This window comes from Schistosoma mansoni, chromosome 1 (genome assembly GCF_000237925.1).
Source record: "Schistosoma mansoni strain Puerto Rico chromosome 1, complete genome".
Lineage (NCBI taxonomy): Eukaryota > Metazoa > Platyhelminthes > Trematoda > Strigeidida > Schistosomatidae > Schistosoma > Schistosoma mansoni.
In genome coordinates, this window is record NC_031495.1 from 11229605 (window position 1) to 11247917 (window position 18313).

General features: G+C 34.2%; 1 protein-coding gene across 1 annotated transcript in view; it reads right to left on the reverse strand.

The window, feature by feature from the left end:
- The window catches only part of Smp_150730 (putative discoidin domain receptor), a gene marked incomplete at both ends in the record, with an annotated part of 31682 nt that continues 13369 nt past the window's right edge, over positions 1–18313 (reverse strand). Inside the window, 11 exons of the mRNA XM_018793252.1 lie at positions 1–236; positions 2482–2748; positions 3972–4242; positions 6366–6448; positions 6653–7078; positions 8609–8983; positions 9528–9629; positions 10773–10989; positions 12107–12552; positions 15497–15650; positions 17521–17613. Of these exons, the coding sequence (XP_018647784.1) occupies positions 1–236; positions 2482–2748; positions 3972–4242; positions 6366–6448; positions 6653–7078; positions 8609–8983; positions 9528–9629; positions 10773–10989; positions 12107–12552; positions 15497–15650; positions 17521–17613 (2670 nt within the window). The remainder of the gene's footprint in view (positions 237–2481; positions 2749–3971; positions 4243–6365; positions 6449–6652; positions 7079–8608; positions 8984–9527; positions 9630–10772; positions 10990–12106; positions 12553–15496; positions 15651–17520; positions 17614–18313) is intronic.

Sequence of the window (18313 nt, forward strand, 5' to 3'; positions counted from 1 at the left end):
TTAATGATGCTTTGTTGTTGTTATTGTCCGTGGTAAAGGTGGAGGAGGGCTAGAAGGTGTTGGTGGCAGTAAATTTTCATCATGTTGTCTTCTTTGTGCTGGTTCCAATTCACCATAACGATTTGAATTTGATACTTTAATCCATGGATTATGATTAGAAACTCGATAATTAGATTTTGATAGACAAGTATTTGTTGTCAATGAAGATTTAACATTGAAATCTAACTTATTCACATCTGAAATGTAAGATGATCAACATGTATGACAAACATTTAAAACAATAAGAATTTATTCTGAATAATATCTTAGTAGTAGTATGTATGCTAAACAGCAGTATAAAAAGTGTGATTTGTGCTACGAATCGATTTTCGTTTCTTAATTAGATGACCCAATCATAACTTTCCTGAGTGTCAACCATCTCAATAATAATAAAATGTTTACCAACATTATCATCAATTCATTCGTAATACAAAATGATTAAGTTTACATGATGAGGAATTTTTGAAAAATCAGATATCTTCCCCTCATCATATTCCAACTACATTTGTGATGGACGCTACTCACGAGGATGTTTGTAAGTAGTGCGTAGCAGAATGTGGCGTCATAGTAGCAACAATTGTGAAGACTTTCAGTGCATCAGAAGCATGGTGTTGGCAGAACACACCAAAAGATGCAAATGAACGATTGAAGGCTATGTCTGGTGTACGCTCCTTATGTCTGTAGATATAAGTAGTATGTAACATCGATCGGAAGTGGAAAACCTGGCAGCAGAAGGCTAAGAAGATCGAGTTGAAGAGAACAAAAACGAAAGTGGGAAGCAATTGTGGACTGGAAGAATTATAAAGAATGTGAAGATCAAATGGCGGAAATTTACAAAGGAAGTATTCAGTGTATGGTTCTAATATTTTACCAAGATATTCTGTAACTCCATATTCAACGACAACTGGTTGTCCCCACCTGTGTTCTCGTTCATTACATATGTATAATGCAAATTCTTTGTAACTTCTCGCAGAAAACATACACTCCTTCTGCTTATTGTCATGTTTTACAAATTGACTAATAGAGATATATTCACATCCAAGTGAAAAATAGAAATCTAGATCCAAACTTGTCAATTCATAATGTTATAACTGATTATTTCATAAACAATATAGTAACCTTGTAATACAGACCAACCTCATAAGTCCAGATACCATTGTAAAAATAAAAAAGGAACATATTTAAAAGAAATGGACATTCCATTTGAAATAGAGAGCTCAATGATACATTAGAGATCATTGTCGTTAATTATAAACTGGAGCATAATTGTGAGTAATTCATAGCTAAGAGATTCTTTTTAGCCCTATCTATCATCATCCATGCAAAACTTATACTGATCAGAGTTTGCATACAAGAAAGTGGCATGACAAAATTAGTTTGACACTTACGATGATCTACAGTGGTGAATTTCAAATGATATTCAGTAATACATAAAATGAGAATTCTTTATTGCATGGTCAATGAAAATTCCAAATTAATATTAAGTAAAAGTTGAGTAGAGACAGAAACATTTTGTGTTATTTTCTAGATGAATAGTCATACAAAGAAGGAACTACTACTAATCATATCAAGAGAAGAATATGGGATTATTCGTAGTGTTGTAGTAAATATCTTACCGTAGTATAGAGTAGTGAATAGTTTCCAACTACTGAGTAAACAATAATTTCCTCAAGACAACATTATCTACCAGTAGAAGACTCAAGTTAAACAGAACTTCACTGTTGATCGTCTATTACTAATCAAAGTGAACAGCTAGTATATAAAATGCACACTCACCAGATCGTTTATGTGATTGTTCAATGTTTACAACGTCATTCCGTTTCGGAGATTTGTACTCATTGTTAATATGACCTCCTCTTCCAAGTAATGTGAGATTATTATTATTATTATTAGCGGTAGCAGTAGCAGTATTATTCATAGTGTTGCCATTACTCTTTGAAGACGATGATGGCGATAACACTGTGTGAGGTGCTATTCCCGATGACGATGCTGATATAAATGATAATCCTGTAGTCTGTGTTGAAGTAATAATACACGGGAAATATTGTCCTATAGTGGATGGGATAATCTGGTGTGTGGTAGGATAATAAATTGGTGCTGAAGGAGTTGGTAAATTATAAGCATCATATATCTGTTGATTTTGTGACTGGTAATTATTCTGTTGAAATACATTTTGAACAATATCACTTTCAACACCGTAACGATGATTGTTACTGTTATTATTACCATGCGTTTCAGTGAGTAGTCCAATCTGTGAACTTTGTATACCATTTGATAGTTTTGTAACTGGTGATGTTGTTATGGCCGCTGTTGCTGTTGTCGTCGTCTTCGTCGTCAACATCATCATCATATCATACATTGAATGAGGGTTCGTGAATAACAATGGTTGTTGAATTGTATTCATTGATATGAGAAAGTTATTCTTATGACTATTGATATTACCGTAGGTACTGGAATTGTTAATGATATTACTATTGTTGCTAAATGGGGAATTTAATGGAGGATTTGATAAAATATTGAAATTAACAGAACAATTTGATGATGAACCAATGTTAAGTGGATTAGAACAAGGGTATAAATTAGGTTGAATATTCATAGATGGTGTTAGAGTAGCAGCTAGTCGTTGTTGATTTAATTGAGCCAATGTAGCAGCTAGTATGGGATAATCATGTAACATACTTGTAGATGCATACTCTGGACTCATTGTACCTTTTAAAACGAAAAGTGATGAATTAAAAAGAATACATAAGATAGATATGAGAAATTTTTAAACTTCACCATTCATTGTTTGATCGTTGAGAAATTCTTTTGGAAAAATCTTTAAGGGAAACTTTCGACCTTCCTACTTTTACTTTTAAAAACAGTTCGCTAAAACTCTACTATACTAACAAATCAACTGGACGTATGACAGAGCCTATGGGATTTTTGAGCAGAATTCAAAATGCGATGAGGGATAGCTTGTACCTTATTAAGTGCCAAGTAAAAACTTAATATACCTAAAAAATTGATAAAAAAAAATATTTATTGTCCAACTCTACAGCGAATGAAACATAGCGTGAAAGATAAATTACAAGAAGTACCTGCTCATGATGTAGATGGTATCTAAAACAGGTGCTACTCGTTAAGCGTACTTGATGTGGTTCAGGCCATAGTCAAAGCTATTAGTACGGTCTCTCAAGGTCCTCCCCGTACCTTATGACCTAATCGATATGGAAAAATTACTCATTCATGTATGGTATATGCAGTAAGGGACTACTAGTTTATATAAACAATTAGAAAAAGTACAGATGTGTTCAATTACGAGATTATAATCAGTGGTTTGTCTTTATAACGCATCAATCCATCAACCATATGAAAAGCGTCCACAGTGATAATGTTAAACTAACGTGCTCAAGATTAAAAGAACTATTTTCGCTCTTATAAGGGCTCTGAAGTTACGATGATATGGATTCATTTTGATAAGTTTAATATTGGATCTACTTTGATTTTAATTTCAACCAGCCTATTGTATATATATATATATATATATATATATCTTCTGGCTTCTTAGGTTTTCTGTAGTAAATTATTCATTCATATTTCCTGCCAATAACCGGATAAAATTTCTGCAGGTCAAATTAGCATAGCCCCATCGATAACTCTAAGGATCTATTAACAAACTGACAAAACATTACAAACATTTAAAATGTCTAACTGAGGTGTTATTGCATCGGTCGACCAGATATTTATTTCTTGAACCACTTCCTATTTATGATAACCAGTTCTTTAGAAACAAGTAGAAATTGTTATTAAGGGTTTTTATTAATATTAATAGTAGTGATACAATAGGATATTTATTAGGATTTACTTACTCGCATGATCAGTATGAGAATTAAAATATAAATAAATTAAATTAATATTCCACCTATTTATACTCATAAATTATTACTTACTTGCTCCATTACTATCTACATCTGATTCAGCTCCACTAACTGTTGTATAAACACCAGGTTCTGAATTTAATAAATTCATACCCATTGAAGAAGTACAACAAACTGCATTATTATTACGATAACCAGTTTGCAAAAGCCAAGAATTATCAGTTACATCAGATGGATTAGATGAAGCTGAAATTCGCATTAATGGTCGACCATTAATTAGCATTGATGGATGACCTCGGGACAAATCAATTTGAAGTAATCCATTCGCCGCTTGTACAGAAGTCTGGTATTTCAAACAAAATTTCATACAAAATATTTGGGAGAATTAATAGCCCGTATAAACCAATCAGATAAAAGCACTACAGTGGATTTCTTTATTAACATTTCGTAAATATGTTACTACCAACAATAAAGTAGTATAATTTACTCAAATAAATTAAACCTAGAGACACAGAAATAGGCCAAGATATCTTATACTGACAACTGATGCTTAAACTAACATAAAATATAAACCCAGATACTACATGTAAATATCAAAAGCTTTGCGTGATTTCACTTAAAAATATTTGGATATATTGAGGAGGAATATCAACTTCAAAGATTTCCTTTAACCCTCAAAATTCAGTGGTATCTACACTAAAAAGAAAATAATATCAACGTTGTTTCTGAACAGTTTTGAGAACATGTGGCGTTACATTTGAATTCAATTCAGTATCAACTTCACGATAATATATATGATGAAAGAAATGTAACGAGAAGGTGCGTTAAAATTACTGTAGTAAATTATTCTATGATGTCAATGTCACTTTCTGTTAGTCCGTCATTCTGAAATCCCTACTCTAAAGTTACACATTTCTAAGAAACAAACTATCCTTGACACATTGGTTTTAAACAAATCTAAAAATAAGATTCAATTATTACGATTTTTCTCATATTGATGAGCTTTGAATGGTGTTGAGAAACATGAGCATATATATATTTGTGAATACAGCATATTTAGGTTTCTGATAGATAACTGCAAGGATTTTATTGAAAGTTACTACAATATAATTGAGTAGTTATAGTTTTCATGTTAACTATTCAAAATTGTATAAAAAGTTGAATGTTATTAGTCTATTTACAAGTAAAATGGGTAAACGTATGCTTCAATGACGGACTAATCAGTTTTATGACAGTGGCTATTTAGAGTTTTGCGTGAAATTCAAAACACAATGAAGGTTATATTGTATCTTTTTAAAGGCCAAGTCAGAAATAAATAAAACCTAACAATAGTTGGTTATCAACATGCTTAAAGTTGATAAACATAAAAGGACTATTATAGATTAAAAACGAAATTGAACAACGCTTAATTTAACTATGGGGAAGCGATTAGTTTTGATGTGACAAGTTAATAGAAAAAACAGCTAGAATTAAAATGTATGTAACATCTTAATATGATGTATGGTGTTTCCAAGGTAACTTAAATAATCTTAAAATTTGAAATCAAAGAAAAACCTGCATAGCTATTCATCAACGTGACCGCTAGTCAATCTACCCACTCTAAGCCCAACACCTAACTCCTAGCACCAAGTCTTAAACCTAACCTTTATTGGGTTGATTTATTCACATTCCGGTTGCTTTTACTTTTTCAAGGTCCGTCACAGGTCCCTGAGATGATCAGTGAAGTACACTTTCAACGAAAAATGAAAGATGCAGGGTATCGAAAATCTCATGACTTCTAGGAAAATATATTAGTATTATTTTTGAGATCATGAACCGATCACTATTAGACTACAATTGGAAACGTGGAAACATCAGATGGCCATTTCATCCTAGTATGGGACTGCTCAGCAGTGCGCATCCACGGCTACGTACGCGAGAATCAAACCCGGGACCTTCAGTCTCGCGCGCGAACGCTTGACCTCTAGATCACTGTGGCTATGTGCTCGCTAGTGACTAGCTTTGAGAAGTAATTCTCTGAGTTTCAGTAGGAAGCTGTGACCAGTGGGGCCCAACCGTGTCGGGTGTGAGGCACTTACCAACCAAAGACAATGGAAGATGGTCGCACAATATTGTGGATTGATTGAAGTCAGATATTAACACGGTTAGACGCTGGCTCAGTGGTCTAGAGACTAAACGTCCGCGCACGAGACTGAAGGTCCAGGGTTTGATTCTCGCGTACGTAGCCGTGGACGAGCACTGCTGAGTAGTTCCATACTAGGATGTAACGGCTGTTCGGTGTTTCCAGGTTTCCAATGGTGATCTAACACTGATCGGTTCATGATCTCAATAAAAACTCAACCATCTCCCAAACCCTATTACCGATAAATATCATATTATGTTAGAATTTTAAAGATTTTTTGAAAATGAATGTTAGTTATGCAAAGAAATCCAACAATAACAAATATTCTTTAAATATTAATTTACCTGTCCTCGTAAATGAGCATTTAATAGATCAGTTGAACATAATCCTAAATTATGACCAGATTGACTGCTAACTAATTGATTAACTATTGAGAAATTATTTACAGTATTTAAAAATTCTGTGTTATTATTACTATTATTATTAGTAGTATTAGTAGTAGTGGTAGTAGTGGTAGTAGCAGTAATATGGTCGATTTCTTTAGAATTAATATTCCCATGTATATTATTAGTATGATCAAACTGTGAAATAGTCCTATTGTTATTATTTATTTTTACTGAACATTGTTTACGACGATGTTTCTTCATTTTCGATATACATAATAACGAGGATAAAACAGATGAATGTTGCTTCCGGAACTGATGATTATGATGGTATTGATGATTGTTAAATAATGATAAACTATAACGATGATGTGGATGAGTTTCATCATTATCATCATTGTGTTTATTATTGTTATTATCACAGAATGCTTCAGTTTCTGACGTAACACCATCACTTGGACCAATTGTATCACCAGATAAACGATTAACTATTGTATTAGACTGCTGACCAATAATCATACCAACATTTGACTGTGACGTCTGACGTAGTTGTGCTTGTTGTTGACTTGAATTTTTTTCATTTGAAACACTATTGGGAGATTCTGTACTGGTATTTGATGACAGGACAATTTGATGATAAGATTGTAATCCACCATTTGGTAGAACAGTTGAAACTAAAAAAGTAAATATAACAATCACATTCAAGTAGTTCCAATGAGCCAATGTTTCAATGCTGGTCGAATTCTATCAATCAGGTTGCTATGTCGCTACTAGTTTGATTGACTCAACATAGTGTGGTTGGAGGTAGTTAGCACGAAATCTTATTGCATCTAAGTTTAGTGTTATTTGCCACTAATCAGCAAGATTTACTTGCAATATTTGGAGGACTGTGATGGTTCCTTTAGGGTTAGAACCCCCCACCACACAACTTTACATACTAAAACATTACCTCTGAACTATTCAGACATCCAACCACCTAACAGATATTTAGTAGTTATTAGTAACATACATGTTCATGATGAATACCTTTCTCTGTGGAAATTCTAACAGGTTCATACATTATGAGGTCACAAACCAGTTAAGAATAAGAGACAATGGTTTAAATTTAATTATAAAATTACTTGAACTTGTAAAAAAAGACTGACTACTGGCTTTGTAAAAATCATAAGTTGAAACTGAGTGAACTCCCCTTGTTAAAACACGACTTATTTTACTTCGTAAAAGCTTATAAACTCCCCCACTTTGGCATCGTTCATATGATTATGTTTATGCTAATTGCTGAAAAGAGTTTCTGGTGCATAATATCTTGGTAATATTAACGGTTTAAGAGCATGGTATAAAAATTCTGGAGAAAAACCGTTTATTTCAAAATAATCAAACGCATCTCTGGCTCCATAATATTTCTTATCTAAACAAGTCTAAAACACAAACTTTTACATTCATAACACATAACAACTGATGTGATGGACAAGAATTAAACCTCATGTTTGCGTATCAATTCAATCAGAGGGCAAATGATCAGGTCTCATATCCTTGAATCATTTATCTATTAAACGACTTACAACCATGTTTATTCATGTGTTTAATGTTATCAATATAGGTGTGTTATCTTGTTAGAAGATAAAATAAACTGTCTTTTATAATTATTCACTTAGGTCCTGCAATGCCAGGAAGTCAGTCGCAGAATGGTAAGGTGAAAGCACAAACTTAGGTTATGAGAGTAAGGTCGTACTGCTGGATGTAATGGAGTGCAATGGCAGTAAATTGTTTCCCTCAGACAACCCAGCTTGAGAAGCGATTAAGTCTTCCCACAACATAAGCAATAGGGTTAGAAAAGGTCGACCTCAAAAACGGAACACTTCACCTTACTCCACAAACTTCCGTCGCCTGAGGCAAAGCCTCGGAAGGGCCATGTGTGAGAGACCTCAAGCATTGGTCCCTTGAGCTCTGTGGCCACGCCTCCAGGTAGCTTAAAACATTAATAATCGAAGACCAACAAGCACTAAGGCCTTAATTATGGTTCGTTGATCGGTGCGTAAACTCGTGAAACAAGTCACCGGTCCTACTGACAATATAGGTGAACTAATCGATAAAAAGAACCCCGACTAGGCTATATAGCACGTAATATCGATTAGTATCTCAAGCCACAATAAATTCATGAAAATATAAAATATCAAATAAGAAAACCAAATCAACATTACTACCTCCTATCTCAGGTTTAGCTGCAGATAACAGAAATGGATACATATTTGGTCTAACTGTTGCATAACCACCATCACCACCACTCCCGATAAGATTGACATCACCGTTACTACGTAAACCAGTTGTTGTACATACATTTAAAGCATCTTCACCACGAATTAACAATGTTTTATGGACTTGATGTTTTTCTCTTTCTAAATCATGTCTTTTACGATGCATCCATGTCACAGAGAAGCAAGCAACACCAGCTAATAAACCAAGGAAACAACATAATAGAACTAGTACTAATATAACTACAGTTGATAAACGAGTTGTTGGATCATCAAATACAGAGGTATCATTTGAGGACGGCACTTTATTTGCATCAGACTCATGCTCTAGAAAGAAAAAAACAAACGAGTGAGAATAATCAGACAAAAGTATGTCCTAAATCCAAATGTTATAAATATGACCAATCATGAAATGCTAAATATTGAGACTTGATCAACAGTATTTGATTAGTACCAAGAGACTGGACAAACATAATATTGGTCACTACTCAGTAATTATTCAGTTGCAACTAGAGAATGAATTCATGATATTATGCTCAAATATTTGCTCTTGTTCTCCTCAAGATGATAAATGGCTCTATGCGTAGGAAGACTTAAATGTCTCAGTTTTGCAGGAAGAAGTCAGTCGCTGCCCAAACAGATCAGTGGTAACATCCAAAATCGCAAATCTGAGTGACGCGAGCTTAAAATTCCACAGAAAGTATCAGCTCCATCAAGACTATAAGTTTTCCTTTCTGACTCGAGCCAATTAGCACGAAACCTAGGTCGAGGAATGTATCCTGTCAACCATCTCCGATCATTTAACATGAATAAAATGTTAATATTTGCTGTTATGTGAAATATTACTGGTGATGGTTAATTCACTACTTACTTGTATTCATCAAGTCCTCTTCTTCATTAATAGATTGATGATTGGAGGATTTTTCAGATAACATAGCCAACTCATCAATTTTTATCGGTGTAGTAACTTTTTCTAAAATGGACATTAAATCGATTTTTTCCAACGAAGTAAAACACAAAGGAAATGAAGATCAAATTAAAATGATACCTATTAATTTGTACAATAATTAACACCTTGTAAAATTTTTATAAAACTATCCGTATGAGGATTTGTGGATATTGTTGCGTTTTGACAGTTGAATTCACGAACCAATCTAAGCTAGATCACCAATGAAAACCTGGAAGCACTGGACGGCCGTCTCGTCCTAGTATGGAAATCTTCAGGAGTGGGACCATGGATGCACACTACTGAGGAGACCCATACTAGGACGCAATGGCCATCCAGTGCTTCTGGGTTTTCAATGGTGATCTAGCTTAGATCGACTAGTGAATTCAACTGTGAAAATTTTAAATTAACATATGATAAATGTATCAATCATTTGTAAGTAAATTTTCGATAGTATACACTTATTAGCTAGTTGTTTTTATGCAGTGAGGCTGGATAGCAGGTGATTGAATTAGAAATCGATGAGACAAGAATGTTTGTTCTACTTTATATGTGTTGTACGTAGCCGGGATAATTTTATGGAACAATTTACTCTGTTGCTGTTTGGCCAATCGGTACAAGTCGTTTATTCATAATTTCATGATAATTTTATTTCGCTTAAAAAGAAATAAAAAGTCCGATATCTTTGCCAAATATTAGTTCTTAGCAGTCATATTTGACTGCATCAAGAAACTCATTTACTACTCAGTCAACACGCTGAGTATCACCCTACCAAAGCCTGAAGTATCATAGCTACGCATCAAAACTTATTGAGAACCTATAATTAAATGACCTTATTTAGATTTTATCACTACGGGGTTACTTGCAATACTAATATACCTAGGTAACACTATAATTTAGTAATACAAAAGCTTTAAGTAACTTTGTATAAATTTGTATATGCGATATTGAGTTCTATGACCTGAAATATGATTTTTCTCGTTTGAAGCCATGATACAATGATTTCCATACAGATTACCTGAAGTATTATGTCAGTCCCAAACTTAATGAGAAAAATAATACAATTGTAACATAAGTCAGTATTATTATTACTGTTTCATATAATAGAGTGTTAGAGTGAAATAAAACCTTCATAAAAGTACCAATTTAAATGTTTGAAATAAAACTTACCACTTTCAAAGCGTATTTCACTGAACAACAACCAATCGTCAGCGAAAAAGGCTTTCAATTGTACAACTTGACCAATTCTGTGAGATAAATCCAAAATAATGCTAAAAACGCCTAAACTTCGATTCTCTAATTTGAATTCACGTGAAATAGGCAATTGACCAGAGAAATGTACACCACCTACACTAAATTTGACTTCTAGTCGTCTGGGTAAACGAATCTAATGGAAAGAGAGAGAAAAAATTAATTAATTACTGTCATTTCATTGACTTGGGTAAAAATTATTATAATTCAGTTATTAATAATATAACGGTTTATAAATTGTTACTCAAGGACTGGCCTGTGTCAACACCTGAACTAAAGATAGGGAGTGAAGTAGTCAAACGCGTTGACAACTTCACTCATCTTGGAAGTCTGATCAGCCCTAAAGGGTTGGTGTCTGACGAAATCTCTGCAAGAATTCAAGAAGTTTGTTTGGCTTTTGCCAACTTTTGTCACCTATGGCGAAGACAAGATATCAGTCTATCAATTAAGGGACGAGTATACTGCGCAGCAGTTCGCTCTGTTCTACTTTATGGCTATGAAACATGGCCATTAAGAGTAGAAGATATTCGTAAGTTACTAGTATTCGACCACAGATGCCTTAGAAATATTGCTCGCATCTGCTAGGATCACCGGGTAAGTAATAGTGAGGTTAGACACAGGGTATTAGGGAATGATGGTAAATCAGTTGGTGAGGTTGTGAATCTTCATCGACTGAGATAGCTAGGCCACGTGTTACGTATGCCTGAACACCGATTACCACGACGTGCTATGCTGACTAGTATTGGGGATGATTGGAAGAGAGTTAGGGGCGGCCAAACCAATACGTCGCATCAGAGCTTGAAGTCACTAACTTCTAGTCTGAACCATGTTGGCAGATGCAGACTACGTGGTTGAGGTCCGCGTGACTATCGTAATCAATGGTTGGTGACTCTGGGTGACATGGCTCAGAATGGCGTAAGTGTATACACTCTTCATCTTCCCTTAAACCTTGAGATTAGAATTGCTTCATATCTATCTTTCTTCCTGTACTATATCCTTAAATACAACCTTTCTTTTATATATTACAACCACTAAATTAACTAATTCAATTAATTCGGTGTTCATCTTGTTGTGCTAACGAGGTATGGCAACTTGGAACAATGCATATATGTGCCTGGTCCTACGTTGTAGCTGACTGACTGACTTGTATATTTTATTAAATTACTTCAATTAAGTTCATTTATAACAAGAATATGTACACACTACTGCGAAAAAATGTTATGATATAACAATAAATAAGGGTGTATACTAACCTTTTCTAAATAATTATTAGATATATAAAGTCGAAGTCGTGTAAAATTACGTACAGAAGCAAAACGAAAAAGCATATCAACAACATCATTATCTTTATCCTGTGAACTTTTCCAACGATCACGATGCCAACCAACAAATTGATGATTCATTGAACTATCTGCTTTTGAACTAACACCAACAGTTTGTCGTATAGATGGAATTGTATCACGATTAGCACTATTTAGATCAATAAGACAACCAAGTCCTCCATCTAAAAGACTCCCTGGTTCAATTCTATGACCATCATAACAAGTATCTGAAAATGGAAGACCACCACCAGCTTGACTGGAATTTAATTTCTCAGTAGTAAACACTTCTGATCCTTGAGATTTATATAAATTGGTTTCAGCCTGATAAGGAGGATGTGCTAGACTCCCTTCAGGGATTCGATATTCAACCAGGTCATCTATTTAAATAAATAGAAATTTCATAACAATATAAATTAAAGATTCATTTCAATTAGATGGAGCAATTCACACTACTCATAAATAAACAAGTAACATGGTTGAAAACGACTAGTTACATTTGTTTACAAGTAAGTGATTCATGTCTTCAGGAGATGAAGTCGTAACGAAAAATGAATTCTTCGAAGTAAGAGACCTTACTACTATATTATTTCGTCATATGATGACGAAGATTATCAACTCAGGTGGATGCTTTTTGTGTTAAGATACCATTTGAGTCAGACAGTTTGACTTGGAAGCTTTTATTGTTACTTTGGACAACACTATCAGTTCCTACATCGTGTAGCGTTTTAGTAATTCCACAGGTTTTAAATGTGTTAGTTCTGGTGATTTTATTTGTGACTGATCATCTTTATGGGTTTCACTGTTTTCATGCATTCATATATTTCTACTGCCTATATCATTTGGTCGAGCTCCGACCATGCATGGTTGACTGACTTTTTTCAATATGGATTTTTAAACAATTATTAAAAACCATGAAACCGGTTAAACACAACCAATCACAAACAAGCCTACGGGATAAAATGATTCAATGCTTATGGAATAACTCAAAATCTATATGAAGTAAGCGAAGATGATACTCCTCAAAACGTCAACGAAAGTTTTACAATTAAATCGTATAACTTAAATGGGAACATAAAAACATCAACAACAAAAAAGGAGAAACAATGATATGATAAATTGCAAATCTCTTTTTTGTAATCTATCAACCTTAAAAATCAAATCAATAACATTATTGAGATACTGAAAAGTGTTTCACTTGTCAAGATCATTGATTGTTTAAAAAAACAAACAACGGAAATGTATAAAAGATAAACATATTGATTTATATACCATTTTGCAATTATGCTTTAGCAAAAGGGAATAATAAGTATTAAGAACAAAAAAAGAAATTAGTACTTCATTGGAATTTGAAAAATAATAAATAATCAGTGATTATTATATATATCATCAATGTCAATATAGGTGAATTGTCAAGTTAGTTACAAATAAGCCCCCAAATGCCCTGGTACGGCCGAGAGTGGGGAGAGTCCGCTCACCCTCTCAAAATGCTCTCAAGCGGCCACGTGCATACAAACACTGCCAAGGAAGTCCTACTCACTGCCTTCTCGCACCAGGGGTGTTGTTTAAGAAAGTGAGAGGACGAAAAGCGAATGTCCGGCGTTTTAACCGGGTTGGTGGACATGGGAAGTCCAACTAGGAGAGTTGGAAAACACTGATTCCAAACCAATGGTGCACATGGGCTCCAGTATCCTGAGGGGACAAATGACGTATGAATCAATCGTTGGTCATTGGCTACCATGGGACTGCATCTCCTTAAGATGCTCCACTGACTTGTGGGTTAGATCTTTACGTCAAAGGCTCCGGGTGTGGCCCCCTAAGAAAACCACCTGCTTCAGTTTGGGTACCTGGGCAGTATCATAGCCCTCACACAAATCAAATGAGATTTGTGCGGCGCATATGTATTCAGTGCCCCTTTGTACCAATATTTATGTGTTCAAATAAATAAATAAATAGTTACAAATAAACAAGAAATGAAGGAAATACTTTATACATAAGTCAACTTTTAATTCATTTTTGTATTGTTTGTTTGAATCCTCCCATTGATGTTTAGAACTGAAATTGATCAGTCTCTTATTGGCATATGTACGGATTGTCTCGATATTGCATTAAATCACAAGTACGGTTAACAGTAGAATCCAGGGTAGCATTTCGTCCTATTCGGGACTCGTCAACTGGATTTGCCTAGGTCCCAGAGTTGGTATTCACTCCGGTTGACATTCAGTTGACGAGTACCGTATAGGACAAATCGTGCGTCTTGAGTTCCACTACTAGTTACCATCTATAGTCAACTCTTGTTTAGGTTATATACGCACAAGCAATGAAAGGAAAGTATATTAACGAATGTGATTAGACTTTTATAGACCAGTTAAATTCATTTAATTACGTCATGTTGGACTCACACACACAATATACATACTTAAATGAACCAACTTAATCTGGTTACCGAAAAGTTAAATTGATTAGTACAGGTATGTAAGTAAAATAAACATACATATTCAGTCGAATTTTGTTAAAATAAATATCTTTTTTTAATCGGAAAGAATTTTCGATCCTTGACCAGACAACATTATCATTGATCTATTTAAACTTATTTTTATTAACAAAAAGGATTAATTAGGCAGACTTCTCAATAAATAAAACAATATTGCGTGTATAAGTGATAATACCATTGTATTGGACACTACTCACAAGGATATTTGTAAGAAGTGTGTAGCTGAACGTGGAGTCGAAGATGTGACAATTGTAGGGAGGAGTGATGACTTTCAGTGCGTTGAAAGCACGGCGTTGGCAAGACGCTTGGAGGCCATACGAGAAGACAGTTCAAATGGTAGAATATACCGAAAGATACAAATAGACTATATGTCTTTGTATTGTGCACATACTTTGTAACTTCTCCGGTCTATGGTCGTGTTTTATATTATTTGATATATGAATAATAATTGCTATTTATTTATTGATTCCTAGAATTGTCATCGCATTAACTAGTTACAAACACTTTCGAAGTTTAGAAACTGAATGAACCATTTAATCACATAATCTTGAGTTCCGTGTAGATGTAAGCGTAAATGCAGATAGTCAGCTTAGTGATCTAGAGGTTAAGCGTTCGCACGCGAGACTTATAGGTCCTGGTTTCGAGTCCCACGTGTGGGACCGTGGACGCATCTGCTGAGAAGTCCCATACTAGGACGAAACGGCCATCCAGTGCTTCCAGGTTTTCAATGGTGAATCTAACACTCATAGATTCAAGATCTCAATAAAAACTCAACAATCCCCACAACCCAGTACATATTGTTACTACTATTCAATGAAAAATTTGATTACCTGAGAAACGACAACCGTATGCTTCAAGTCTAATGCATACAAAGCCTGGTGTATCACGATATGGATAGATACGAATCCATCGAGCTATCAACGGTGGGTCAAGTACAACAAATTTTGGCACTAAAGCGTCTAAACCGCCCAAAAGTCGAGAAATCTATAAATAAATAACAAATTAAAATGGAATACATAACTGTGAATCAATGGATCTCGACAAAGTTCATATAATTCTTATGTAGTTCACAATATAGTTTGTTGGATACTGACTAGATTGCTAAATTTAATAAATATCTCTGTCACAATAAGGTGTATTTCAAACTTCTAATGATTTAGGCCCTCACAATACTACTCAGTAACACAAATAATGTCTCCACTACTCATCTATATTCTAGTCATAAATGAGTGACTGAAGAACAGGATGAAAAACAAAGAATCTTGGATAAATATTTGTCCACTCTCAAATACAATTTCAAATCACTTGGTACAATGATTAAATTAAGAAATTAATCAATAAAAACCTAGAAACCATTTAGAACTGGAGACAGTATGATAATCGTCAACGTTTTTATCAACAAACAGTGCAATATATCCTACTTAGTAAAAATTAACAATTCAAACTAAAAACGATTTATCTGATTGAAGTTAGTTGAATAAAGAAAATGGAACCATCCTTATCTACGTAATATGCAGTGTGGTAAGTGACGTAGTCAATAACAACTTCATATAAAACTATATCAAGCAAGGTAATAACTTAACAACACATGTGACACTATAAATGAAGGGACAGAAATGGAAAAACTAATTCATCGTTGTTTTTTTTTCGGTGATAAACTTCTTAATCAACCCAATTAACTATAGGTTACATGCTGTTGTTGTTAAATTATATAAGGAAAAATACTGTTCATTTCTTCTTGGAAAAATTACGAATAAATTCAGTATATGTGTTGTAAGAAAACATACGTAAACATTATTTGATATAGAATAGATGGAATATGGCTAACAGTGGAATCTAGGACGAACTGTTCGTCCTATTTGAGACTTGTCAGCTGGATGTACCTACATCTCAGAGTTGACGTTCACTCCGGGACTCCGACCCAGTACATTTCATTTCAAACACAATCACGTTATCCACTTAGCTACTGAGCCGAGTTAGCCACTTCCTGGTACAACAGGTATGAGGTTTAATTAGGTTTGAAATGGTTTAGATTACCTCAATGTTGATATTTTTTGATGAAACTTCACCAATCTTGGTTAGTATATGGACATCCTGTACGAATCGCTTTGATATAGCCATTATAACACGTGTGACAGAATAGATGGAATAGACATCAATTAAATAAATAATAGTTATTAACTCATATCAAATGTAACTTAACTTACTATGGTGTTTAAAAGTGAGACAGAAAGCCTCAACTTATGGGTGGTCTTTGCATCAAGTGTTAGTAAACAGTTTTTTTAAGAATGTCAAGAAAGGGATTCTACGAAATTCCTTTAAAATCTATAAATGTTACTGTAAAATTATAGAACTTGGCGTCACTGAACTGAAAAATTTCGATATATTTGAAAGGATTACAAACTGTATAAAAGAGTGGCTAATATATATAATCTACCTAAACCAAGATATATAGCTGAAATCTGTTATCCTATGACTACAGATTATGTCGATTCCATCTTGATGTGTTGATGTACAGTGTAAAATCGTGGATTGATTCATATCTAGTCTAGATCCTACATTATTTATGATTGATAAATAATTAAATTATATCTTCAAATAACTTACAGACAGAATTGAATTTATTTATGAGATTACGAGTTTAGCTACTTAAATTTAACACAGGTTTAACCAAATGTAGATAATGCGACTTATTGTACGCAAATTCCTAAAACCCCTGGAACTATGTGTGTGTGTTTTTTCATTTATCTGGTTATTATCATTCCAAGTAAAAAGAAATGAGAACCATTTTCAAAAAACGAGGTCACATGATCAATCCATGAAAAATATCCCTTGAATTATATTCATCACTCACAATGGTTGGACGAAGTTGTCGATAGGTTCTCCAATTCTCTTCATTAATTTCTCTTTTATATCGAATATAGAAATACGGTGTATAACGGCTTCCCTAAAAAAATATTTCACGAAATAAATGTACTTTTTAATTTTATCTACTAAAAAACAAAATCTATAAAACTAGCATTCTATCAATTACTTTTGCCTTAAATACATAAGAAAGGAAAGTTTAGCGCATAACTCTTACTTATTTACCTACGCCTGTTACACTGCGTGGAGAAGCATAGGCTGCCCACCATCATTCTCTGTTTAACTCTGTCCTGGGAAATCCTTTCCAGTTGTTTCCAGTTGCCAGTCAACCTTTTCATATCTGCTTCCAATTCCCGACGTACTGTGTTCTTCGGTCTTCCTATTTTCCGTTCCCCTTCAGGATCCCAAGTTAGAGCTTACCTCGTGGTGGAGTTTGGTGATTTCCGCAATCTCTGTCCTATCCAACTCGATAGTCTTTTCCTAATATGGTTTGTTCTCACCCACAGTAGAGTGTTGTTGGTAGTATCCGGCCAATGGACATTGAGTATCTTACGTAGACAATTGTTGATAAATACTTGTATACTTTTTATAGTTGTGGTAATTCCCTAAGTTCCAGCTCCGTACAGCAGGACTGTCTTCACGTTCGCATTGAAAATTCTCAATTTGATGTTGGCTGACAGTTGTTTTGAGTCCCATATGTTCTTCAACTATATGAATGTTGTCTTTTCTTTACCAGTCCTTGTCTTTAAGCATGCATCGGATCCTCCTTGTTCATCGATGAT